The following is a 24,126-nucleotide window of genomic DNA, read 5'->3' on the forward strand; positions in this document are numbered from 1 at the left end:
CTTACCAAAGGAATAGGATAACTATATAAAGATCAGTGACTGGTTCAGCATAAAAATCACAAACTTTTCTCCAGCCTTTCATGTATGATCTGTTAATCTTATGCATCATACCTTACTATAATAAGGCAGAGCCCACTTATTATCAGCAGCTCACTCTGGGACTTGGATTCCTCCTACCCTCCTTTAAGGGAGCACAGAAGGGGGGTCGTTCCTTTTCCAGGGAGCTCTTTTTTCCCAGTTAGTTGAAAGTAATGTGGGGACTGCTTGTTGGTGATCCTTTCTCAAATTTGGTGACCTATCTACACAGGTGACCTGTTTGTATTTCAGATATTAGAACGAGCAGCATCTGGAGCCCTGAGACTCCTTCCAAAACTTCAGAAATCCTGCAGTTATAAGTAGCTTTACCTGAACTTCTTCTTTCTGTCTTTCAAGTGTCACGATGTTAAAATCTAGATGTACAAATGCTAATGTTAAAATAATGCAAATATGAAGACAGAATGAAATATGAAGCCACAACGCCCAAAATTATGTAGCACCAAATGAAACCCTCTTATTTATACAGCTGAATAAATGTAAATTGACATCTTAATAGGGTAAATTTGTTAGATCACTCTGCTTTGAAGAGCTTATAATCTAACTGTATGCAGTACACAAAACTAGTGGAACTTGATGCGTAGTGGCAAAAGTAAAAACCAGGAGTTATACACTTAATAAAGCAGCTGTGTACTTTTTTTTTTCTTTAAAAGAACATTCAGTATCAAAATTAACAGAAATGTGAAAACTGGAATGAGACAGAAAGCTAACAAAAGATGCCTGGTCAGGAATTAATAATTCCAAACTCATACAAAAGAATATTGTATAACATGAAAGAAAACAATGTGGAATTACAAAAATTCCCATCTAATTCAATAGCACAAATGTCTTTTAATGATGCAAAAAAATGAATGAATGAGATCAAATTATCTTTATTTATTAGCAAAACAGGCATTATGGTCTTACATTTTCTCACATTCACATTGGAATATTAATTTAAGAACCTCTGTATTATACTACAGTCTCTGAGTCAATAACCAAAACATGTGCCTTCACGCAACAACACAAATTAATTCTACATTTAGGCATTAAGCAACTCGGTCTGTAGATCTGCAAAGCTTGGGTTTGGGTTGTTTATGGTGCTTGGAGTTGTTTGGGGTTTTGTTGTTGTTGTTGTTAAAAGCACAGCTTAGCAGGTATCCATCTGCAAGGCAGTGTAACTGCAGTGCTCAACACCTAGGACAGAACTGGAAGGTGACTTGAATTATTCCACTACAGCACAACACAAGATGCTACACAGCCAGGGGAGAGAGCAGCATTCTAAAACAGAAAAGATTGGTTTCTGTGTGCAAAACCATAAATTGTCCAGATCCTCTCTTTCAGGGAAACTCTACATGATTCAATTCCCTGATGAATATGTTTTGAAGAGAGCATTAACCTCTTCAGCCCAAAAGTAAAGACAGACTTAAGGACAACTGCTGTAACTTGTTCTGGCAAAGAGTTTACTGCCACCAAAAACTCTTCTGGACCACATCAATAAAGAGTAAATGCTTTCTTCAGAGATTTTGTATGTTGATTACTACTGACATCAGGTCAGGCAGCTTCACTGACTCTTTCAGGGATGAATATGGCAAGAGAAAACATGATCTTTATTTTTATAAAGATGTTGTTTGGCACTGTGTTAATCTACAGTAATATAAGAAGATACCACAATGAAACAGACCTTAAATACTTGTAAGAAGTAAACCTGGTATGACCTGACAAAATAAGCATATCTAAGTAAGGCAGACTTTTCTCATTTTGCTGAAGCGGGGACTTTTATCATCTTCTATCACATTTGGCTACTAGTTACAAATTCAGCTTTTTCTCCTGGTTACCCTCTGACATCTAACTTGGCCATCTGGAACAAATTCAGAAGGAAAGAAGAGAGGATGAGAAGGAAAGAGATTATGCTTATAATGCAAGACACCACTGCTTCTACTGAGTGCAATATGTACTTAATAGGAATGGAGGAGAGGATGCACAGCTGCCTCTCGTGTCTGTATCAACACTATGGTTGCTTCCAGCTCCAGTGACTAACAGTACAATAATTTATAACACTTTTTTGCCCACAAAAATAATGAATAGTGTTAATTTATAGCACTCATAGAACACGTAACATCAACTCTCATAAGTATGTCAGATAAGGATACTTTTCCCAGTAAACTTTATATGAGAAACTGAGACATCATCTAACTGAGGTGAGTTAATGTGGTTAACCTGTGTTTCATCTATGGAGAGAGAGAAAATGACAACTGGCAAGAAGGCAATTCAGATCCTAGGTGTGTTAAAATGCCCTTTGGAGGTGGACCTCTCTCTGCTGACCGAAGCAACCCTCCAGGACAAAAAGCTGGGCACCTGCATAGATGAGGCAACTAAAATGGTGTCGATCTGCAATAAACATCTGAAATGTATCAGAACAACAGCAGAGCTGGAAAAAGAGTATAAATTTCACTGTTCCCAGTCCTTAGTTTTCCAGCCTGCATGTAAAGAATAAAGACTGTTCTGTACAATGCCTGCTCCTATAGTCCTTTTGTGTGCAAAATACTTCACTGTTTCCCACAGCGGAAACAATGTCTGGCTGGAAAAACGTCACTGCCATAAAAGCAGTGACATCTTTAAATCAAAGCTTTGTGGTGAAGCTTGGCACAGTCCAGACAGCAATTTTCTGACACTTGCTTATTTAACTCTTGGAAACTAAGATTCTTACTTGTTCCACAGTCTGTAAACACAACCCAAACTTCACACTGCTCCCATTCAATTAACTGTAAAAACTGAGAGGCGGTCGAACAAGACTTGGAGTGGAAGATGTGGCCTTTAGCCATGTACTCATTTGAGACTACTCATTCAGTAACTGAAAGGACAAAAATCTTGTAATACCAATTACTTATTGCAAGTAAAAGAAACAAAATTTCCAATACATGGTGGATTTGCTGCTGTAAGATGTGAGGAGCCTGAAACCACATTCAGTGAGATTTCTGAGCACTAAAGTTACAATCCCTAAACTTAAAGATCTAAAAAGAAGTTGCCAGTTTGAAAAGAACTAAGGCATGAAGAACTCCACTGCATTAAGGGAGTGGCTAGTCTAGTCCTTTAGGAACTTCACTTTAAAAGTTCATGCTGAGTTGTTTTTAGACTCCTTCCTTCCAATAGACCAGCATTACCACTACAAATCTAGCATTTCATAAAGTGCATCTGTCAGATTCTTCTCAATGGCCCAGAAGTTGTCCACATGGGGTAAGACTGATACTGTTTAATTATTGACACTGATGTGCTGAATAATGCATGGCCTAGAAGGCATTTTTTAATATAAAAGGAATCATGCAAAAAGTTATTCCATGACAAACAGAATCTAGGTCTTTATAAACTGGCTAGAAGGTGGACAAGATGGAACTAATAGCAGCCCACAGATTTCATCTGGCTAAAGATACAGTCCATCTCAGTGGAATGACAGAAAGCAGGACAAAGGCAATACAAACCCCAGCACTCAAGTATCTTTACTGCCTAGACACAGCTAGATGTAAAGATGATGACAGGGTTAGTCTAGAAGCACATGTGCAGCCAGGCATCTAGAGGAGGGAGTTCCTGCCATCTCCGTATGAATCACAAGCAGGGCTTCAAAACTGGAATCTGGTCTCCATCACTTAGGAGCATGGATTTAATTAGCTCTTTCCATCACTGTGAAAGACATGAATGAATCACAGTAACATTTTATGCTCTTAACTATTCTGTTGATGAATCCAAAATACACGCAATTACAGATCTAAACATAGTCCCTTACAGTTCACAGAAAGCTAAGCAACTCAGGAAGAGAGGGAGGAAAAGAAAATACACAAAACCTGAATCCACTTAGTGACCTGACTTCACTTCTGTATGGTAGTACTATTTTAGTTTGAAACAAAGTTTTTCTCAAGAAGTTCCATAACTTTTTTATGAATAGTTGTATCATACATAGTCTAGTTAGTGAAAGCAAAGTAAAAATTAAGCAAAAATAATGCATTTATTGACTTATCCAATTTGTTCATCTCATATCATCTCTAAAAGGTACTGTCCAACAAATCATTTTGTAAACTAAAGTGAGATGTCTGGTTTGATTTAAACTTGAAATGTACATAAAAGTGAAAGATGAGCAAAAGCCAAAGAAAAGAGCACTTGTTTATCCACGCAGAAACCGTGCATCCGTGTCCCGCCCTTATCTGAAGGGAGCCACATTCAACACCCAGGATACTCCGTTCTCCCTTTCCAGCCTCACTTTTTGCTGAGACTGACAGCAAACATGTCAACTCTGTGAACATTGTTGGGAATGTGGAGCTTTATTCCCCTTCAGAATGAAGTGAGGAAACAAAAATCCTTTCACTCTAGCACATCAGGCATGGCAATCATCAGTACTGACACAAACATGATCAGAACCAGAAGCAAATCCTTTTTTCCAGCATCCATAAGAAATTAATGCTTGCTCTAAGTTATATGATTTTTATTATTAAGCAAACTATTTTTTTCCGGACTAAAACAGGCCTGGACTTTTAAAAGAGAGATGGAAGACATCATACCAAGCAGGAAGGTAAAACGTAAATTAGGTGCAAAGTTATGTGAAATTTGAAGACTGGTACTGATGTGAGATCTGTCAAAGGCAAATTCCCAAAATACATACACTGCTCTTAGAAAGACCCAGAACCAATCAGTCCAAAGAAAGTACGTTTGGTAACAACTTTCAGCAATAAATATCAGCATGTTTTAAAGTTTGTTTTCACAGGTTTCTCTGTCTCAATATTGATTTAGGAGAATGTTTTGATCAAATCCAAAATAGCAACACAAAAATAAGTGCTGAAATGGAGAGGGATAATCCTGTCCTTAATGCTGCTATTGAAATACATACTTCTGCACAGCCTAGAAGTGAGAATCCCACCAAGATTTCTACAGACGGCCTGGGTAGGAAAGACAGCAGATATGATCTCCCAAATACATAAGACGAGAAAGGGAAAATAAATCACCATCAGAAACATAAAATTAGTTAGACACAAAGTGCTGTCAAAAGCATAAAGCAAATAAATGGGGGGGGGGAAAAGGAAAAAAATCCCCTCAACCTCCTTCGTATTTATGGCAGTAACAGGGATTACTTGTAACAATAGCGGATTTTTTTAAAAACGGTAGTGTGTTTCAAGTTGCCAGCATGCTTTTAATTATGTTTAGAAAGTTAAAATCTATTGCATGAACTAGACAAATTAAGTCATTCAAAATCATAATGAAGTTGCTGATTCGTCAACATTTTTAAACCTGCAATTTACATGCTTAAACGCATTTTTAACAATACCCTTTTAAGACTCAGTCATTCACACTGGGAACTCCAATACACCGATTGATGTTACAGTTTATAGTATTTCAAAGAGCATATTAGGGTCTCTTGAGTTTATATTTTAACATACACATCCTCATAAGACAGAAGAAGAAATTCGAGCCTTGATGCACACTAAAACTGACCCAAACTGCCTGGAAACAAACAGGAAATCCACAGATTTTTAAGGCCAGGGACCGCTGTGATTGCCAATCTAACTTCTGCAAAAAGAAGTCTGTACGATCTCACCCCAAAAATCCTGCAGCAAGTGTTCTGAAACTGAATTACAGCTAAACATCCAGCACGGAAACATCCTTAATGTAAATCACCTAAATCAGGATTAAGACATATGAAAACGGTCTCAATTTTCCTTTTGTAAACAGGTAGAACACATGAGCCTCACCAGTACATCAGGGTGACATGTTGAGAGCACAGCAGGATGAATTATTAAGGATGTTACTCCTCCATACACGTTTCCACCTTTACTACACATAATTGTAATCAATTATAATGAATGACAGGATGATCCATTAAAATATTTCAGTTTTGAAAATTCATTTCTACGCTGTCATGTGTTAAAATATAAACACAAAATCCCATTTGTTGTTTTTTGCATGAAAATAAATTCTAGCAATCTGCATGTTTATCATTATTTACATAGTAAATGTCAATTCATAACTAATGAAGGGTTACTCCTACAAGGAAGACAACTCAAAGTCATATCACCTATATCCTCATTTCTGTTGTGTAATATTCACTTTCTGGTCCTTCCCCCATATTTTGTATCATCAGATCCAGGGATATATCAAAGCACGCATCTGGATAGATGAGTTGAATAAAAAAAGGTTCACATACCATTTATTCTATTAGCACACAAAAAAACTTCAAATCAGTGTCCTATTTGCAAGCAAACTGATATAACCAAAGGTATACAAATGTTTCCAGAGTAAGATTTGCCTTCATATATTTCACAGTTCTTGTTTGAAACACTGGAAATCACATTTTCCAAAGCTGCTTCTATCTTGCAGCCATCACAAACTTGAGGTGAGAAGGGGTAAAAACATAAGGCTCTTCGTCTTTCCTTAAATGCTGGCCATACTACAGTCATAAAGACAGTAATTTTATATTGTAATTAAAGAATGGAAATCCAAGTTAATTAAAATCACATTTGAAAAAAAACCACACATTTAAAATCACCTTCAAACACAACTCCTATAACTTTTATTTAAACTTGGCCTTGAAACTTGGTTGCTTATTATCCTGCTACTGATACCTGAAGTTTATCTGCCAAACATGTAATGAATAATAACAGACTAAACTATGGTTTTAAATTTATTGGCATTGTAAGAGAGCCTTCTCACAAAATTAAATGACAAGCTTTTCTCTTAGTGTCTGTTCAAAATCTCTGATGGGTGATCTTTAAAAAAAAAAAACTATTTGAGGCAAATTTGACGTAAGTCTTAAACATGGTATAAAATTACTTTTAAAAACTACTACTGTAAGAGCAGAGATTTTTCTCCCATTTTCAGTGCAAGAGAAAAATTATTTCCATTCCCCATTAAAACATTTTAATTTGAATTTGTAAGTACCAGAAATCAACAATCTAACACAATGAAGATGCAACATGAGATATGAAGCTTCATAGCCCACCTTTCTTCTTGACTGGCATTCTTCTTCCTACTTCTGAATCTGGTTGCAAAGCACTTATTTACAGGTACTAACAAAGCACCACTGGAGCACTCTGCGATGGTCAAGAATTGGCTATCTACGCAGAACACTTTTACAGTTCAGTAAGGAATGCAGCTTCAATCTTCATTTCTTAGGAATACTTGCTGTTTCCCTTGTATTGGACTTCTGATGCTTCCCGGCAATAAGAAAAAAAAAGGGGGGGGGGGGAAAGAAGCTTTTGATTCTTTTTTAAGAGATGTTTTCAATTTCTGTAAAATATATCTGGAACTATAAAAATACAAGGCAAACGTCCCTTGGGCAATATAAAACCTTATTATTAACTCCTCTTCTGGCAGCAAAGTTTTGAAAATATAAAAGATTTATGCAACACAATGAAGGCACAGTCCATCTCTAGGCAGCTGTCTCAATACTCCCCTGTACATGCTCAAAAACATATCATTTGCAGGACAAAATGCCCAAATAAATCCAATAAGGAGGAAGACAAAACAATCCAAAGTGTCTCTTTAACTTCTTGAATTAATTTGCTAGCTATGTACTAGATGACTACACAGGAGACTGAAAAGGTCCCTTTTTCCTCACAGACAACAGCCTTCAAATATCACCCTCTTACCCAACAGAAGTCACTGGGCAGTCACTTTCATTTTTATTATCTGCAAGCCACCCAGCCTTACGGCTTTAATGTGCCTCTGATCCTCCCATGTATTAAAAGAGGATTGAAAACGAGGAAAGCAATCCCTTGACCTGGAATTATTAAAGTGACAGTGCTGCTCACTGGACACTTGGGCAAAGCAGATTGCTTATACTGGAGCCATTTACTTCATGCCATTCCTTCCCTTGCACAGCAGCAGCCACCTCATGAAAGAGGAATAAGCAGAGTTAGAAGAAGAGCTTCACAAATGGTTCATTTTCAGAGACAATGAAGTATTAATGAAATAAAAAGCAAGCGATGAGATCAGTCCGGAGCTTCCCACTCAGAAGCGCAGCTGGTTGGCTTCAATACGAGCCTCTCTCTCTCCCTTTTTCTGGAAAAAAAAAAACAAAAACAAAAACAAAAAGAGAAACAGAAACGGGATGGATTTTCCTCATCTACCTCGTTAAGCAAGTGTACGAAAAAGGCGAACAAGCTTCGAGCGCTTCCCCTCCCCGCGCGAATGAGGACCTGCGATGCACATGCCGGGGCTTTGCTTTGCATCGTCTGTGGGCGATGGGAACCGTGTTTGCTAAGGGGGCGGCTCTGCTTTGCTCTTTAATGTTCACAACCGGAATCTGTCCGTCCCCGCATCCCCAGGCAGGGGCGCCAGGGCTCTCCTCCCTCACCCCTCTCAACCCACCTCTCCTTCCTTCCCCCAGCTCTCCCGAACCCAAGGGGGACCGTGCTGCGTTCTGAGGTGGGACAGGGCACAGAGGCTGGCGGGGTCGGGGGAGAGTGGGATGGGGCACAGGTGAGCTGGAGGAGCCGGGCTGGGTTTAAGGACGAGGACAATCCCCCCCCAGGGTTGCCGAGAGACAAGCGGGACGCAACTGCAGGATGAAGGAGGGGACGGCGGTGGGGTGGAGCGAGACGCAGCCGGGGCGAGGGGCGCTCGGAAGGGCGGGACGGGCAGGGAGCACAAAGGAGCCGGTGGCGAGGGAAGAGGGCGACGGGTGGGAGGGGTGCGAGGGCTGAGGGGGGCGGACGGGGAGAGGGCGCGGGCTGAGGGGAGGGGGTCAGCGGGTTACCCCGAGGACTGGGCCTCCCCCCGCCGCAGGGAGGGGGAGTCCCCGCGTCCCGGCCGCCGGTGCAGGGTCCGCGCTCAGCCCCGCCGCCATCGAGGAGCCGCCGCCATTCGCCACCCCGGCAACCAGTGCCGCACCCCGCCCCCGGCCCGCGCCCAATCGGCCGCCGCCATGCTGGGCCGGCGGAGAGCCGCCCAATCGGAGACGGCCTCTGAGGCCCCAGGGTCATGTGAGCGGGCAAGATGGCGGCGCCCACGAGGAGGGCGTGAGGTAGGCGGAGCTGTGTTGTGGGTGTCGGGAGCGGCCCGACGGGGGCGGAGGGGCCGGGTGTTCCCGGACAGCTCAAGGTCGGAGCGGGCAGGAAGGTGAGCGCAGTGCAGGGGTGGCGGCTGGTAAGGCTGGTGTTTGAAGGTCGGGGGTGAGGGCTCTGTCCTGAGCCGGGGGCTTTGCGGAGCTTGGGGGCCTCCAGCAGCGTGCGAAGATCAGGGAGAGATGTGTATGCAAAACGTGTGCGAGAGTCAAGGAGCGGTGGGTGGTTACAGCTCCGTGACGCTGTGTCTGTGCATTACCCAAAGCACAGGTTTGGGACCCTCCTGAGACGGCCTGGAGTGATCCCGGTGAGATCCTGCCCGCTTGTCCTGCTTTCTCCATTCCTGCATCCTGCCAAGCCCTAGCCGGAACAGGCACAGGCCTATAGACAGGGCTTGCGACTGAGCCTTCACGTCATAAAAGTAACTTAAAGTAAGTATGACTAGCAAAGGGAGTCTGGGAGAATTTCCTCTGGGGTTAAATATCTAGAAAACAAGCATTTGAATCACTAAACACCAGGTTTAATCAAGAGTTTTTGGCATAGCCATCAAGATGCTATGTCACTCCCCCTCCTCAACACAACAAGGAGAAGATATGAATAAAAGCTCATGGGTTGAGATAAGCAGAGGATGATCACTCAACAATTATCATTATGGTCGAAATAGACTAAACATTAGGAAAATTTAGTATATTGTCAATCAAATCAGAGTAGGGTGATGAAAAATAAAGCCAGATCTTTAAAACACCTTTCCTCTACCCCTCCTTTCGCTCCTGATTTTCTCTATCTCCTCCTTCTGAGCAATGTAGGAAGGTGGGGAATGGGGGTTGTTGTAGTCAGTTCATTACATGTTGTCTCTACCATTCCTTCCTCCTTGCACTCTTTCCCTTCTCCAGTGTGGAGTCTCTCCCACAGGAGTTCTCCACAAACTTCTCCAACGTGAGTCCTTCCCACAGGCTGCAGTTCTCTATGAAATGCTCGATTGTGGGATCCTTCCACAGGGTGCAGTCCTTCAGGAACAGCCTGTTCCAGTGTGGGAACCCCAGAGGCTCAGGTGTCCTGCCAGGAAACCTGTTCCAAAGTGGGCTCCTTTTTCCATGGGGCCATAGGTCCTGCCGGGAACCTGCTCCAGTGCAGCTACCCACAGAGTCACAGCCTCCTTCAGGCTCTGGCATGGGATCCCCGAGGGGCTGCAGGTGGATATCTGCTCCACCATGGACCTCCATGGGCTGCAGGAGCACAGCTGCCTCACCTTTGTCTGCACCATGGGCTGCAGGGGAATCTCTGCTCCAGCACCTGGAGCAGCTCTGCCTCTCCTGCTCCACTGACCTTGGGTGTCTGCAGGGCTGTTTCGCTCACATTTTCTCACTCCTCTTTTCCAGCTGCTTCTATGCAGTAATTTTTACCCTTTCTTAGCTCTGTTATCTCACAAACACTGCCACTTGTTGAAGTTAGGTTTAGACTTGGCCAGTGACAGGTCCATCTTGGAGCTGACTGGAACAGCTCTGACAGACATGGGGGAAGCTTCTGGCATCTCAGAAGCCACCCCTGCAGCCCCCCAGCTACCAAAACCTTGACACACAAACCCAGTACAACTGATGTGGTATATAAGTCTCTGGCTAAGGGTACCAATAAAAAAAGTCCTTATGTGTGGAGTATAAAAGCAGAGTAGGTATCTTCATTGTTTCTTTAAGTCTTTACAAAGTATGGATTTATTTGGGTTTTTTTTCCTTTCACCTCTTTTTGACAGTTAAATCAATTTAAACCTGGAATATTGCCATGCAAAATACAAAATACATTTGTGATTCATGCTGGCAAAGAGTCTAAATGTTTATTTGATTCATACTGGGGCTGTGTAACTTTGGGGTTTTTTTGTTTGTTTGTTTTGTTTGTTTTTTCCTTATGATCCAGGACTCCAAAATGACAGGAAGAGAGTTTCTTGAACTAGATTCTCCACAGCAAAGTCTATTTTTGGAAAGACTCAAGCAGATGGAAATCATACAAAAGATGTTAAATGAGCTTCCTAAAACAGATCAGTAAGTGCTGGTGAAATAAATGAAGATAAGTGCATCAAACATTTCGAGACTTTTGGAGGCTTTTCTTTTTCCTTACTCTCATATTACAAATTTTCTTTGCAGTTACAGAAATACTTAATTGTGAAGATGCTTGTTAGTGCCCAGAAGAGAGAACTTGTTTTATGTTTTTCCAATATGGTTAGTTCAGTGTTAGCTCTGGTCCTGTTCAACTGGTTTCTAGTGTGTGTGCTCTCCAATGCTTAGGGTTCTGGGATGGCTGATCAGCCCAGACTGGCTCTGAGCATTCACATAGTCCTATGCTAGAGCTAATACATTTTCTAGGAAATGAAATGTGATTCTGCTGGAGTCATCTTGTGTCCAGCAGGGCTGGCCTGGGGCCAGAGCTTAGTGAGTGTCAACCTGCTGGTTTCTGCGTTTCATTCTGCACTGCTTCCCGTTTCAGGAAGGCAAGACTTGAGGTATCCAGGTGGTGGTGGAGGACTCAGCTGGAGTCCTGCAGGCTCACCAGCAGGTTTCTGTGCAGCACAAAGTCAGCTAAATGAGTTCTTGGCCTCACAAATGACCTTTTTGTTTTGTGATACTGCATTGCACTGCAAAACATTACTGGACCTGAGCTGGTTCTGTTAGGAGCCATTTGCATGTGTGTATCAGCTTGGATAAATTCTGTATAAATAAGAGGAATTGGAAGCTTATTTTATTTATATATTTTTTGATAGGACTGCCTTGCTGGCTAAACAAACTGCTGGTAGTAACACAGGGCCTTCCCACACAGGTGAGAAAGCAAAGGGTGCAATTTTGCATAGGATCTGCTGCCCTCACATTCAGCTTGAAACACTCCTTCTTCCTCAGGAGGGCAGGGGAGGCAGATACCTCAGTGGTGATGTGGTAACGTCTGGATAGAAACTGTGGTACTTAAGGACTGACTTCTGGGCCTTGGAAAGAATTAGCTGCCAGTCCTGGGAGGACTTTAGGCTTGTATATCCAGAGGGGAGGTCACTAATGGCTGGAAGGGAAAAGCAAACACGCTGCAGTCAGACTGAGAGAGTTGCTGTTCACTAAAGCATGTTTTTAACGTTAGGGAGCTTGTATTTAAAGCAAACAAACAAAACCTCAAACCCCAATGCTTCCATCCTCTCTTTCTTTCCTTCTGTGCAGTGTAGCAGTTCTGTACTTCAGCAGGCCTAAGCAGTTTCTGCTGGTCCTGAGTACATTAATTTGATCTGGTTTGGATACTGAAATATGCCGCTAAAATTTTAATCTCTGTCCTCCACATTTATGGATGTGCCCACCTGCGTTTCACTGCCTGTGACTGTAAACATCCCAAGAGAATGAAAGGGCTGATTTGGAGCAAGTACTCCATGGACATTTTGAGAATGATGTCAGAATTGGGAAAATGGGGATTTGAAAAGCAAATTTCTTTTTAAAACAAAGCACCAAAAAAAAAAAGAATAGCTCTTAAATAATGGTAAGAGAAGAGATTTGACCAGTAAAGTTCTTTTGCTCTCTCTATATAGCAGCAGAATTGAAATGTTAGTAGCTTATTTTCATCTTTGAAAATCTGGTATATATTGGGAACTAAGGTATTTTCCTATTCAAAATGAGAAATTGTTGGCGTCTTTGATATCAAATGTTTTAAGTTTTGCACATCTCTGAAGTATTTTCTGTATGATTTTTTCAGTGCTTAATGTTACTCTAAGCATTAAAATGAAGAATTTTAAGTAGACTGATCTTTTTTTTTTAAATTATGTATTTTAATTGCTAAATGGCTTAAAGATTGTCACTTCTGATAACTACAAGTAAATATGACATTTGGCCTAGCATAAAGTTTGTGATCGGTTAAGTAATTTATTTTTGGGGGGGCTTTAGTGATAAATACAATTTTAAAAAGACACTTTTAACATAATGATATTGGTACAGCCTCAGAATCAGAGTGCCTTCCAGGTAATTGCTTTGCCTGGCAATAGTTGCCGTTCTGTGAATTTTAGATTTGGGGAAACCTAAAGCAGAGTTGTTTCCACTAACCAGATAGTGCCGGCTATAATGCTAAAGATAAAGCACAACTTCCTTCTGTCAGTCAAATGAAGTTACATAAATTTGCTCATCAGGCCTGTAAAATTGGCATTCTTGCCCTGTTCCCTCTCTTGTGTTACCTGCTGGGATGTGATGTACTCAAACGGGAACTGTTTGTTAAGATATTAAATGCTGCTGACTCTCTGACTGCTTTGTTCTATTCTGCCTTCACCCTATTAGGGTTTGCAACACGAGTAGTTGCTCTAAACCATATGTAAAAAATATAGATTCTGTAGATAACAGAATTCAGTCCCTCTGTTATCAAGGGAGAAACAGAAGCTCCAGTTCTGTAAACCAGTACATTGGAGTTCTGTAGCCTTTAACCAGCAAGGTAGGGCCTTAAATCCATGTGTTCCTTGCAGACGAGGAAAGCTTACAGCCCTTCAGCATGCAGGTTCACTACAAATGATCACCAGCAGCTGCTGAGATCATTATTGCAAAGTCTGAGTTATCCCACCTGATTTGTTCTATAAGCTCTTAATGTTGAAACTAAACCTATACTTTTGGGTATGCAGGCTAAAAACATGGCTGATTACAGGAGCTACCTGTGATTCTATATATGTATTTCTTAATTTCTTTTCAGAAAACATTCTCCTTAGAAACATGCTGATTAGGAGAGCAAATTTAATGAAGCTTCCATCAGCTGTAATAAACTAAAAAAAAATTGTAGAAAAGGCTTCTCAGCCTTTCTGTCATTTCACTCTTAAAAGTGTTTGTAAACTCAGGCAGGTAACAAAGGATGCTGTACTGGTTGCTTTTAAAAGTAGTTCCTCTCTATTTTGCACTTGTGAGAGATTTACCTCTCTTATCCCTTGTTGTAGAATATTCAGAAAAGAATTGTAACACAGAGTAAACTGTTTTACTGTTCTCAATTGCTAAAATGACTTTTTTCCTTTTACAGGAACCTTTGTAATCATGGATCATACTTCCTAGCAGCAAATTCAAGTTTATGTGGCTTAGCAGCAAATAATTTCTTCAGGAACATCCTAAATATCAGAAGGGCTTCCTTGGTGTCCGCTGTGCCAATGGCTGTTATTCCGTTTCTTTCAACAACAGCAGTTTATGAAGTTTTTGTGCGTGGCCCTTTATTTTCAGGTAAAAACCTCTTTATTCCTTGTTTTCAAAAGGGCTTTGCTTTCCGTCCACAACATAATACTAGAGGAGCTTTTCTTCCCTACAGAGCAGTGCTCTTGAACTGTTGTGGTCTTGAAAAACCTCAGTTTGTAAAGCAGGGTTTGAAAAACAATGCATTGGGCAGCAGTAAGTTCTTGAGGTGGAGTGGGAAAGGAGGTGCATGTTTATGTAGATTTATAAAAATAATTCTGTTACACATGACTTGTTTTTAGATTTTTCACTCAAAGTCATGTAAAAGCAACTGCAACAAAGCAGCTCAGTTTCCCCCATCTGTACAATTTTATTTGAAGGTCAGCTTTAGAGTGATAAATTCTTTGTGGGTTGGAATGGGAGTGTTGTTTTGGTTGTTTGGCTTTTTTTTGTAAAAGGAAGAGTCCTCCTTTCATAATTTCTTGCATGCCTGTACAGCGTGGCAGTTTCTGTCAAGGGCCTCTTTCCACATTCTTGCACACAGCTTATAAATTGATGTGGTGGAGCATGTGTGGATATTGACTGAAATATTGTTTGCTGTGCAGGTCAGCTGAACTGTGAGGTCTGTGCTGTGGTCAGAGGAGGATTAATAGGGGCTGTTGTGGGTGCTTTCTATCCTGTTTTCCTGGCTCTCCCCTTGAACGCAAGCCTTGCAGCCAGGTACGTCTTATTAACCTGTAATGAGTGAAATGTATTTATTGGTTAAATCTTCCATTCTCAGAGTAAATTCTGTGGAATTTAAGTCTGTGCACACCTGTCTTCTTGTAGGCGTGTAGTACATGGGGAGGGGATTTATATTAAGGTCATCTAATTACAAGGTGAAGTTTGTAAGAGCTACACCAAGCCTCCAAAATGAAACAAGATCTGCAGAGCAATCCACTGTGAAGCACTTGTGTTTAACTGGAACCCTACAAGCCACCCAGGATGTGCCTGGCTGTGGGCAGTGGTGGCTGCCATCTTGCCAGGCAGTGAAGAGGGCTGGACAGCTGAGACCTCAGTGACCCTGGGCAGTGCCTGGCAGCCAAACTCCCTGGCAGGTGTCGTTCCTGTAATTCAGAGCACAGCGAGGCTTGGCAAGACTCAGTACAGGGTCAGGATGTTTTACAGCATTTATCCAGAGAGCTCAGTACCACCAGGTGAATTTAACTTAGGAGAAGGAGAAAATGACTATCTACCTAAATATTTATAATGGTAAATCTTGACACTTGCATGGCACAAAGAAGTAAGTTTCTACCGCTGTTTATGTTGTTTAGGTACATGTCATCTCCCTTGCCAGGGAAAGAAAATGCAATACGCTACTGGCTCACAATCACTCAGCCTGTCTTTAGAAAGATGAGTCTGGGTGTACTGGTACAGGGTCTAACTGGATTATATCTTGCCACTAAACAGCACGGAATATATGTCAAAATACTACAGCAGATGCACCTTAGCAGGGATCCTGAAGAGCTACAATAACTTTTCAATTGCCTTGGATAAGTAACCATAATAAACAAGGAAAAGAAGTTGTTGCTTTCTGTCTTTTTTTAATAGAGAAACAAAGACTCTGCACTGACATTTTTCAAGTTTTGAACTTAAATGCAGGTTAAGTTTGTTATGCCCAGCTTAGTGTACATCTGAATAACAGCATTATAGACAGGTGTGTTTGTTTGGAAATGGGGGGGGGAAAGCATTTATACTGCCTGCTTAGTGTTTGGCTCTAAAGTGATGCTACATCTTTTAGAAGCTCTTAAAATGAGTATTCTTGAAAAAGGAGGCTTTTTCTTCATAATGCAAACTACTGAGATTTTTTTAAAAAAAAAAAAAGGGGGGGGATCATGGCAAGGGTTTTCTAGATATTCCTCAAAATCTGAGTATTCTTCTCCCTTTTCTCCATTCTGCTAGCACAAAATTTCTGTCACAAGATTACCTCCTTTAGGCTGTTATGAGGGTCCCACTGTACACTGAAGAGAACACTGTTATCACACAGCAATCAGAGTGATACTCGTGTCAGGCTTCTCAGCATATGTATCAAGCAACCAAAAAACAGTCTAATCAGAGCACACTTTATCCTTTTTTTGCCTTGAAATTACTCTTTTCACGAAGGATGGAAGTGTGTCAAGAGGCCTCCTAGGGCTGGTGTGATATCTCAGCTACCTCAAGTTCTAAGATCAGTGGTCTAAAGTAATGAATTTACAAGTCAGGCATGTCTTCACTTTGGTGACTGTATTGGTTCTAGAGCAATATAAAGTGCCAGGAGGAATTTCTTCACAGAAAAAGCATTGGAGTGGATGGCCCAGGGGGAGGTGGGAGGCCCCATCTCTGGAGGTGTTCAAGAAATGACTGGATGTGGCACTTAGTGCCGTGGTCTAGTTGAGAAGTTGGTGATTGGTCAAAAGTTGGACTCCATCTTTTCCAACCTAAATGATTCTGTGATTGTAAAAGCTGTACAGTTACTGGTCAATTCATGTACACTTTAGTAAAATTCTAGTATCCCCTGAGATGCATGTGGAAATATTTATTAATTAGAATTAAAGAATTCAGCATTGAGACTAATTGAATGGGGTTAAAAGTTATGCTGTAACACTGGTGAAAAATGTATTAAGGAGTTTAATCATGTTTATCTACCTTTTCCTTAATAATGTGTCATTACAGCAGGAAAATCACCCACTCTATTTCTCTATAACCAGGAGTAGCAGCCTGATTTGTACAGGGAAGCAGCAAACACTGACTACCTGTTTTTACACAGAGATAGTTCAGTTTCCCTTGATTCAAAGTATTACTGTGTCACGTGGGGTTCCCATACTGGTCTGCATCTAAAGAGAGAGCTTGGCCTTACCTTACCCACCCTGACTTTGGAGATTCTCACGGAGCAATTATTTTACATGACAGTGAACTGTCATATCTCCAGAAGCCATCAGACTTTAACCAACAGAACCACTTACCTGCGATAATAAAAAACATAAAATAAAGGTGTTATTTTGCAGTAGTATCTTTAAGAATGACTATGGCTGGTTCAGTGATTACTGCATCCGTTTTTGATGCTGGATATCAACTTTACAATCTATTCCACAGCCCTCTGCCAATGATGTGCCCATCTTCCTGGTACATGCCCTAGTCCTGCTAATGAGCACAGAATCATTTCGCCACAGAAATTATTTCCCCCCATCTACACATCCCACTTCAACTAGGCGTAAAACTGTAGAATCAGCAGCTGGCAATATGCAATTTTGGTACAGGGTGTTCTTTAAACTGAGTCCCTTTGAACAGCTCCCATACCTAACATATCCTTCAGACATTTTACAGTCTAATAGTAAATAGTAAATATAACCAGAATATTGCTTATTCCACCAGAAAACCTCTTTAAAAGTTCTAGAAAACACGGAATTTTAAAAACCAGTAAATGTACGAACGGCCTTTGTGTTTTGCAAGATTCCTCTGTTTCACAAGGAAAACTGGTAACAGTTTTGACAAATGGCATGAGAAATCTGATAATCTGGAAGTATGAAGAGATGCCAAGTGTTAGAACAGGGTTTCCTGCACTTCCTCTGGTATCATCTCTCCAGGCATCTACAGATTGCAGAAGCACTGATTTGTTTTTTACTGCTACAAAGCTCTTCAGAGGAAAGACAGAGAAGTTAATTTAGAACAGTACTAAGAGTCACAGCACCAGAATCAAACTATAAAGGACTAAAGGAGAACTGAGCATAAAATTGTTTCTTATTTAAGTACTTTAAATGCTTCTTTGGTTGACTCTGGGCTGGAGAAATACTGAGAAATGTAGGTAGCATAGCTACACAGCTGAACACTGGCACCACTTAGTTCTGTGGTACGAAAGTTTAACAAACACATATTCCAACGCTGAACAGGGTACTTTTTGCAACTACAGGCCAAAAAGGCTGAGCATGCCAGTATGCTTTTAAATTTTTACACTATTTTTTGTGAAACGTTCCTTTTCATCAAGCTGCAGACCACTTTCACTAGAATGCCTGCATGTGGAAAGCGCTATTTTAAACTGTCCTACAAATAAAGCATTTAAGATGAACAGAAATCAAAAAGTACAGTGCATGGCTCACTCTGGAGCTCTGAAAATGTTCAGCACCGTCAAACCTTTTGTTTTAAACACTCACTCCAGTGTTTAGTGTGGAAATACCAATTTGATGAGATGGTGATTCAGCAACATATTATTAACCAGTCATCAAACTTCAGAGCCTAAAAATAGGACAGAAAGCAGGAAGATGCCAACAGACCACAGAAGGGTTTATGTATTTTACTCCTCCATGGTATATTGATCAAACATATCCATATTTAAAAAAATTAAGAAAGAAAAACAACTATAAAATACAAGAAGTGCTGATTCTCAGAAGTACAGCTCTATCTGCAGTTCAAGGAATAACATCTTTGTCCTTGCCACAAAATTATCTTTCAATACAGATAAGCAACAACATTTCTCCTGCATACCCTGATCCATTTTATCTTGTTTTCAGTGGATGACCCACAAAAAGAGCAGAAACAGCATTTTCAAGTTTTCCCACTTTGTTGAATGAACCAAGACATTAATGAGAAGAAAAAGATGAAAAAACATTTGAGCCCATAAGCTGAAAGATCAACAAGTCTGATTTTATTATGATATTGCATTCTTATCTGGATGGCACATAATTACAAGGAAACATTTACAATATATTTTCAAGTATTAAGTTTTTTTCATTTCAAGGCTTTCACTTCAAAAGCTACATTAATAATACACCATACAGATAGTACAGTCAAGAGTTTCAAATAGCTTCCTCCCCACTATTTGGTTTAAATATGATTCAGTAGGCACTACAAATGCCTGCAGCCACTGACTTTCTTGGGACTTAACCTTGTTCTTGTACCACAGTACATCACTTTGCATGTCAGAAAATCAGCTGCTCTCAGACACAGCTCACAGGTCATGTCATGACAGAGCAATGTGCGGGTTCACACAGAGACCAGAAGAACTGAGTCCCTGACCCTGCCATTTAGCAGTGATGCGACAAGAAAGAATGCATATTTAACTTAAAAACCACTTCTACACTGAAGTAACTGTGAAAATGCCACTGTAACATCCTATACTACATTAATGTTTTTCTTTTTGTCAATAAACTGCAAAATAAAGCATGTTCATGAAGTCTGAGCTAGGCAGGTTGAGCCTAGGTTGAATCTAAATTATTTCCATTTTGCATATCAGTCAGTGCAGGTCCTGGTGGTTAACTCTGACTCCTGTGCCACGGGTATAACCCATCAGTTACAACAGTTACCCAATTTAAGACTGAAACTTTGAACAGCCCTGCTGATCCACCACAGAGGTGTAAGGTAACACATATCCCACTAAGTCTCTTTTGTGCTGGCAATATACCCTGAACAGATGGAATTCTACATACAGTGGAGTAAAACCTGTTTGATAGGATATTGCCTTTAAAAAAAAAATCTTGAACGACAGTAAATGATCCCAGCATTCAACTTTTTTCTTTTTAACCAAAGACAGCAAAAGCCCTGTTACCTCTTTATTCTCATTTCTTATACTACCTTTTAAAATAAAGCAGGAAATGTGGCCAGCAGCTGGTCCCGTCTCTTCTGCCCCAACACAGCTGAATCCACTTTAGCATAAAGAAAAACAAGGATGCTAAATACACATATACTTTATCACACAGTGATGTTTCACAAAGAAAATCAAACTCCTTTTATACTGATGAACGTGTGATAGGGTCTAGCAGCAATGAAGCAAATGACTGGGAGAAAATCCTTTCACCTACTTAGCCTTAAACACAAAATTTAAGGCTTTAAGAAACAGTATTTCAGAACCACTAAATAGATTTTTTCTTAAGAATTTAATAAATGAAACTGATCTGGAAAGTATTCTTTGTGAAACCTCACTTTACATATTATCATTTCCACAATCCTTCTTCCCCCAACTGACATACATTTAAACAACCTAAACATTATAATACAACTGAAAAAAGAACCCACTCATCTTTTGTGATAGGGAGAAACACTGATTACTACAAGAAAACACACATTACTTGTTTGTCAAACTATTCTTTCTCCTATCTCAGTTAATTGTGGAGCACTTTTCAAATCATTAGCCTCAAGATACATATTTGCTTATCTCCAAAATGTGCTTAATTGTATCAAGTTATAGATTTCTGGATACTGTAAGAGGCTAAATTAAGAACTCTACAGTAAAATTAAGCACATGCATATACACGCAATATTTTTTAGACTTTAAAGCTACTCTGAAGTAACATAGGAATTTCAGTGTGCATGGGCACAGAGATTTACTTAAGGGAAAATAAAGTAACGAGTTACTTCGATGCACTGCATTCTTCAAACCCAGTTCTCGTTAGAGGTCCATGCAAAAGACTGACTCCTCTACATAAGGATTCCACTGTACAGATTAAGCAGTGTTCAGGTTCTGTTTAATCAGGCATAACCCTGCATCATTAATTAGAGCAAGCTAGAGAAGGACTTTTCAAAGGTACTGTGCATCCCTAACACTGGACAGTATTTTAAACTAACAGGTGATAATTTTTTTTTTAAATTAATTTAAAAAGCAATGTACTCACACTTTTGGGACAGTCTCCTGTGTTTAAAGCTATAAATGCACATCCCCTTTATTAGCATATTTTCCCTTTTCAGCTCATCAGATACTTGGTTTAATAGAAAATTTCTATTTCAAATGGCATGAGCATTTTTTTAATTCCAAATGTAGCTGTGTGTTGGCTATGTAGTGAATGTATCGGTTTCAAAAAGGAAAAGGGGAAAACAGCTAATGAGAATGATGTGATTGTAGCTTTCACCATTAGTTACCATGGAGAGCTAGAAACATTTCGGCAGAGTAGGCCAAGGACCAGAGAAATTATTTCCTGAACCAGTCATTACAAGAGACTGGGATAAGCAAAGCAAGCTGTCTGATACCGCATTATGGGAATATATTGATCCTTACCAGGTTGCGAGGTGGAAAACGACTGTTCTTTAACCCCTACACAACGGAGCCTGGCAGGGCAAGCACCTAAAAGAGAAACTGTCAGAGAGGTTTTAATAGTAATGTATAACTGAGATGCAGTACAATTTTAAATGCATGCTTTCTTTTGCCGATCATTACTATTTTCTTAAGTCTGTCCAGTGACGATGGAGTTTTTGGTTTGGTTTTCTAAGCAAGCATTTTCGGCTCCTCAGGAAAGCAGGCTAGACATTATCTGACTCAAGACCGGGTAGTCAGCGTTATCTTTACTGCGAAGCGGAGCCGAGCACACCTTCATGCATCGGGTCGGCATGATCTTTTCACCCAAGTGCTGCGACCGGGCTCCGGCGGCACCTCCGCGTGTGCGCCACGCGTGTCAGTCTGCACGACCACTGTCGCACTGCTGCACACAGCTCTGCGCGACTCCTAACGCCAAACAGGCTCACACCACTACCGTCCACACGCCAGATTCACAGCACCTTGAACCAAGGCCACCGTCTGGCTCCCAGCGTGCCGTTCGAGAGGATTTTTTTCTGTTACCCTGGCCACTTAAGTGCCAGGTCCCCCTTCTCTGCATCTCCCCCAATACCACCCCATCACCACTGTATTGATTCTTTTCCTCCGCACCATCGCCTGTTTCCTCCGCCGCGACGCGAGGCCCTTAGGGGTGAGAACCCCACGAGTACTTGCAGCAGGTACTTGACCCTACATTTTGAAGGAGGCCGCTGCCCGCCGAGCACAGATGGAGCAGAACTCCACCGACACCTGATCCCGGTCCACGTGCAGGCAGATCCCGCCGGGGGCCGCCCACTCCTCCTCCGCCTCAGTCCCCACGGCCGCCTCCTCCAGGCCGCGGGGCTGGGGGCTGGGCAGGGCGTAGTCGTGGTCGCTGCTCTCGGCAGCGGGCTGGGGGTGCTGGTGCTGGCGGCGGGGGCTGCCCGTGTCCCTGAAGAGGCTGGTGCTGAGCTGCAGCCCGCCGGCGCGGGTCCCGGCCAGGCGGCTCAGGAGCTGCCCCAGCGCGCTCTGGTTCGCCAGCACGGCCCGCAGGTAGCTGCTCTCCCGCTCCAGCTCTCGCAGGCGGCGGCTCAGGCCGCGGTTGCGGTCCCGCAGCTGCCGGTTCTCGGCAGCCAGGCCCTGCAGGCGGCTCTCCAGCCCCAGCACGTACTGCTTCTTCTTTAGCCGGTTCAGCCGCGCCGCCGCCGCCGCCTTCAGCCGGCTGCCGGCCCCGCCGCTCCGCCGCCCGGGCACCGCTGGCCGCGAGCCCTGGCCCGGCGGGGGCAGCGGCTCCGGCTCCTCACAGAAACAGCCGCTCAGCTCCGCCTCCAGGTCCCAGTCCGGCCGGGCCGCCTCCAGCAGGTCTCCCAGCTCCAGCCCCGGGAACCAGTCCTCTTGCTCCCACACCTCCAGCGGGCCGCTGGGCGCCTCGGCCTCCTTCTCCTGCCGCCGCGGCTCCGAGGCGCCCGGGGGCTTGGGCCGCGCGGGGCCCGGGTCCCCCTCCCCGCCGACATCCCGCCCTCTCGGGGCCTGCCCCGCTCCGGGCAGCGGCCACGCGGCACCCGACGGGCTGGTCCCGCCGGCCGAGGCCGCCAGCAGCTGCGTGAGGCTGTGGCGCATGGCGGGGGCGGGCGCGGGCCCGGCGGGACGGGAAGGGACGATGCCCGAGGGCAGGAACCGGCGCGAGGCTGCGGCCCGGCGCTCCCGGCGCGCGGCCTGTCGGGAAGCGGCGGGAGGGGGCGCCGCGCGACTGCGCCCGCGCGCGGGAAAGCGGCGGCCGGGAAGGTGGAATGGCGGGGGCGGGGAGGCGTAAGGGGAAACGTGCGAACGGGTGCGGAGGGCATTTCAAACTGGGGAAAATGTAAACGTTTGCTTAAGAAAGGATGGTCTTGGACGTTTGGTCTTCGTACGCTTTCAAGCCTAATCAGCGAGAAGGGAGATTTAATCAGTGAAACAGATAGGCAACAGGCAAGCCATCTCTGAGTGATGTCCAGGTGTTAGAAAGACAAATTACTTGTCGGTAGAATTGCCTCGTTAAGCTTTAGGGCTTGACATGCTTCAAGGATCTCAGACATAGGGGGAGGTTGACAGAGCCTGGGGAGAAGGACACAAAGAACGCAGAATTTACAGACCACGAGGGCATCTGGCAGAACTCCCGAGATAAGAAAGAAACCAATAAACCCAACTTGGCCATTGTGCTGAAATCAGCTCTAATGGGGTAAAAGGTAATTCCAGCAGGAGGTGATCATGACCACTGGCTCACAGCCCTCTGACCCAAAAGAAGAGAAAGACTGAGCATGTGGACTAATTGACATGAGAAGCCAGAGAATCATTAACCAGTGGAAGATAGAATACCAATTAATAAGAGACCTATGTAACTTGAAGCCAATGAACACTAATGCCTTTGTTTGCTAAAATGTATAAATACTTAAAAGTTTTGATAGTTGGTGTGCTTGATTTGTGGAACACCACCACGCGCGCAGGGTTCTGCAACTCTGAAATAAATAACATCTCTCTCGAGTGTGTAATTATTGGCTTGTTGCATACCATGAATCTAATTTTTGTGGACAACAGGGTATGTGAGAGTAGGGGGTGGAAGGGAGGCATGTGTAGTCAAGGGTGATGAGAAGTGTACAGGAGATGGGGTTTGGGGTGTATGAGGTGGCGGGGGGGTGTGATGAGTGAGGGAGTAGGGAGGAAGGTCTCTCACTCATAGACATCACCAAGGGAAGGGAGGGGGCATGTCCCAGGGGACTGGAGGATTTGGGGGCTTTCCCACCACCATGCACAGAGGCCTGTGGGACTGTTCTGTCACACAGTGAGTGGGTGTCCTCTGCCCAGATTTAAA

The 24,126-nt window shown here is 42.8% G+C and overlaps 2 protein-coding genes and 1 long non-coding RNA gene across 14 annotated transcripts; 1 reads left to right on the top strand and 2 right to left on the bottom strand.

Moving 5' to 3' along the window:
• Positions 1 to 949: 949 nt before the first annotated feature.
• LOC116782135 lies at positions 950 to 8,959 on the bottom strand. Its single transcript, XR_004355147.1, has 2 exons — positions 8,813 to 8,959; positions 950 to 8,115 (listed from the first exon to the last, which is right to left on the bottom strand). It is a non-coding gene; the product is annotated as an uncharacterized LOC116782135 (long non-coding RNA).
• On the top strand, positions 8,427 to 15,828 carry LOC116782134 (transmembrane protein 126A-like). Of its 6 annotated transcripts, none has more exons than XM_032678292.1 (6): positions 8,427 to 8,535; positions 9,390 to 9,550; positions 11,028 to 11,152; positions 14,124 to 14,317; positions 14,872 to 14,986; positions 15,580 to 15,828. In XM_032678292.1, the coding sequence occupies exons 3-6, from the start codon at positions 11,037 to 11,039 to the stop codon at positions 15,779 to 15,781; spliced, it is 627 nt and encodes a 208-aa protein (XP_032534183.1). In that variant the 5' UTR covers positions 8,427 to 8,535; positions 9,390 to 9,550; positions 11,028 to 11,036; the 3' UTR covers positions 15,782 to 15,828. The 6 variants fall into 6 exon arrangements, with proteins under 6 accessions (XP_032534183.1, XP_032534184.1, XP_032534180.1 ...); XM_032678293.1 differs by lacking the exon at positions 8,427 to 8,535 and adding an exon at positions 9,037 to 9,079 and having other exon boundaries at positions 9,385 to 9,550; XM_032678289.1 differs by lacking the exon at positions 8,427 to 8,535 and adding an exon at positions 9,088 to 9,201 and having other exon boundaries at positions 9,385 to 9,550.
• On the bottom strand, positions 11,707 to 23,001 carry CREBZF (CREB/ATF bZIP transcription factor). 7 transcript variants are annotated; one of them, XM_032678285.1, is made up of 5 exons: positions 21,994 to 23,001; positions 21,267 to 21,344; positions 19,850 to 19,920; positions 17,142 to 17,247; positions 14,456 to 15,001 (listed from the first exon to the last, which is right to left on the bottom strand). In XM_032678285.1, the coding sequence occupies exons 1-2, from the start codon at positions 22,896 to 22,898 to the stop codon at positions 21,296 to 21,298; spliced, it is 954 nt and encodes a 317-aa protein (XP_032534176.1). In that variant the 5' UTR covers positions 22,899 to 23,001; the 3' UTR covers positions 14,456 to 15,001; positions 17,142 to 17,247; positions 19,850 to 19,920; positions 21,267 to 21,295. The 7 variants fall into 7 exon arrangements, with proteins under 7 accessions (XP_032534174.1, XP_032534176.1, XP_032534175.1 ...); XM_032678283.1 differs by lacking the exons at positions 14,456 to 15,001; positions 17,142 to 17,247 and adding an exon at positions 11,707 to 12,155; XM_032678284.1 differs by lacking the exon at positions 17,142 to 17,247.
• Positions 23,002 to 24,126: the final 1,125 nt, after the last annotated feature.

The sequence above is a fragment of the Chiroxiphia lanceolata genome, chromosome 2, assembly GCF_009829145.1.
Source record: "Chiroxiphia lanceolata isolate bChiLan1 chromosome 2, bChiLan1.pri, whole genome shotgun sequence".
In the NCBI taxonomy this organism is placed as follows: Eukaryota; Metazoa; Chordata; class Aves; order Passeriformes; family Pipridae; genus Chiroxiphia; species Chiroxiphia lanceolata.

Bases quoted from the DNA above. Each gene is read 5' to 3' on its own strand.
- LOC116782134 (XM_032678292.1), top strand. From the start codon at position 11,037: ATGACAGGAAGAGAGTTTCTTGAACTAGATTCTCCACAGCAAAGTCTA. The intron at 14,318-14,871 runs GTAAAAACCTCT...TTTGCTGTGCAG, and splicing joins GCGTGGCCCTTTATTTTCAG to GTCAGCTGAACTGTGAGGTC. The intron at 14,987-15,579 runs GTACGTCTTATT...TATGTTGTTTAG, and splicing joins AACGCAAGCCTTGCAGCCAG to GTACATGTCATCTCCCTTGC.
- CREBZF (XM_032678283.1), bottom strand. From the start codon at position 22,898: ATGCGCCACAGCCTCACGCAGCTGCTGGCGGCCTCGGCCGGCGGGACC. The intron at 21,345-21,993 runs GTAGGGTCAAGT...CCTCTCTGACAG, and splicing joins GCAGCGGCCTCCTTCAAAAT to TTTCTCTTTTAGGTGCTTGC.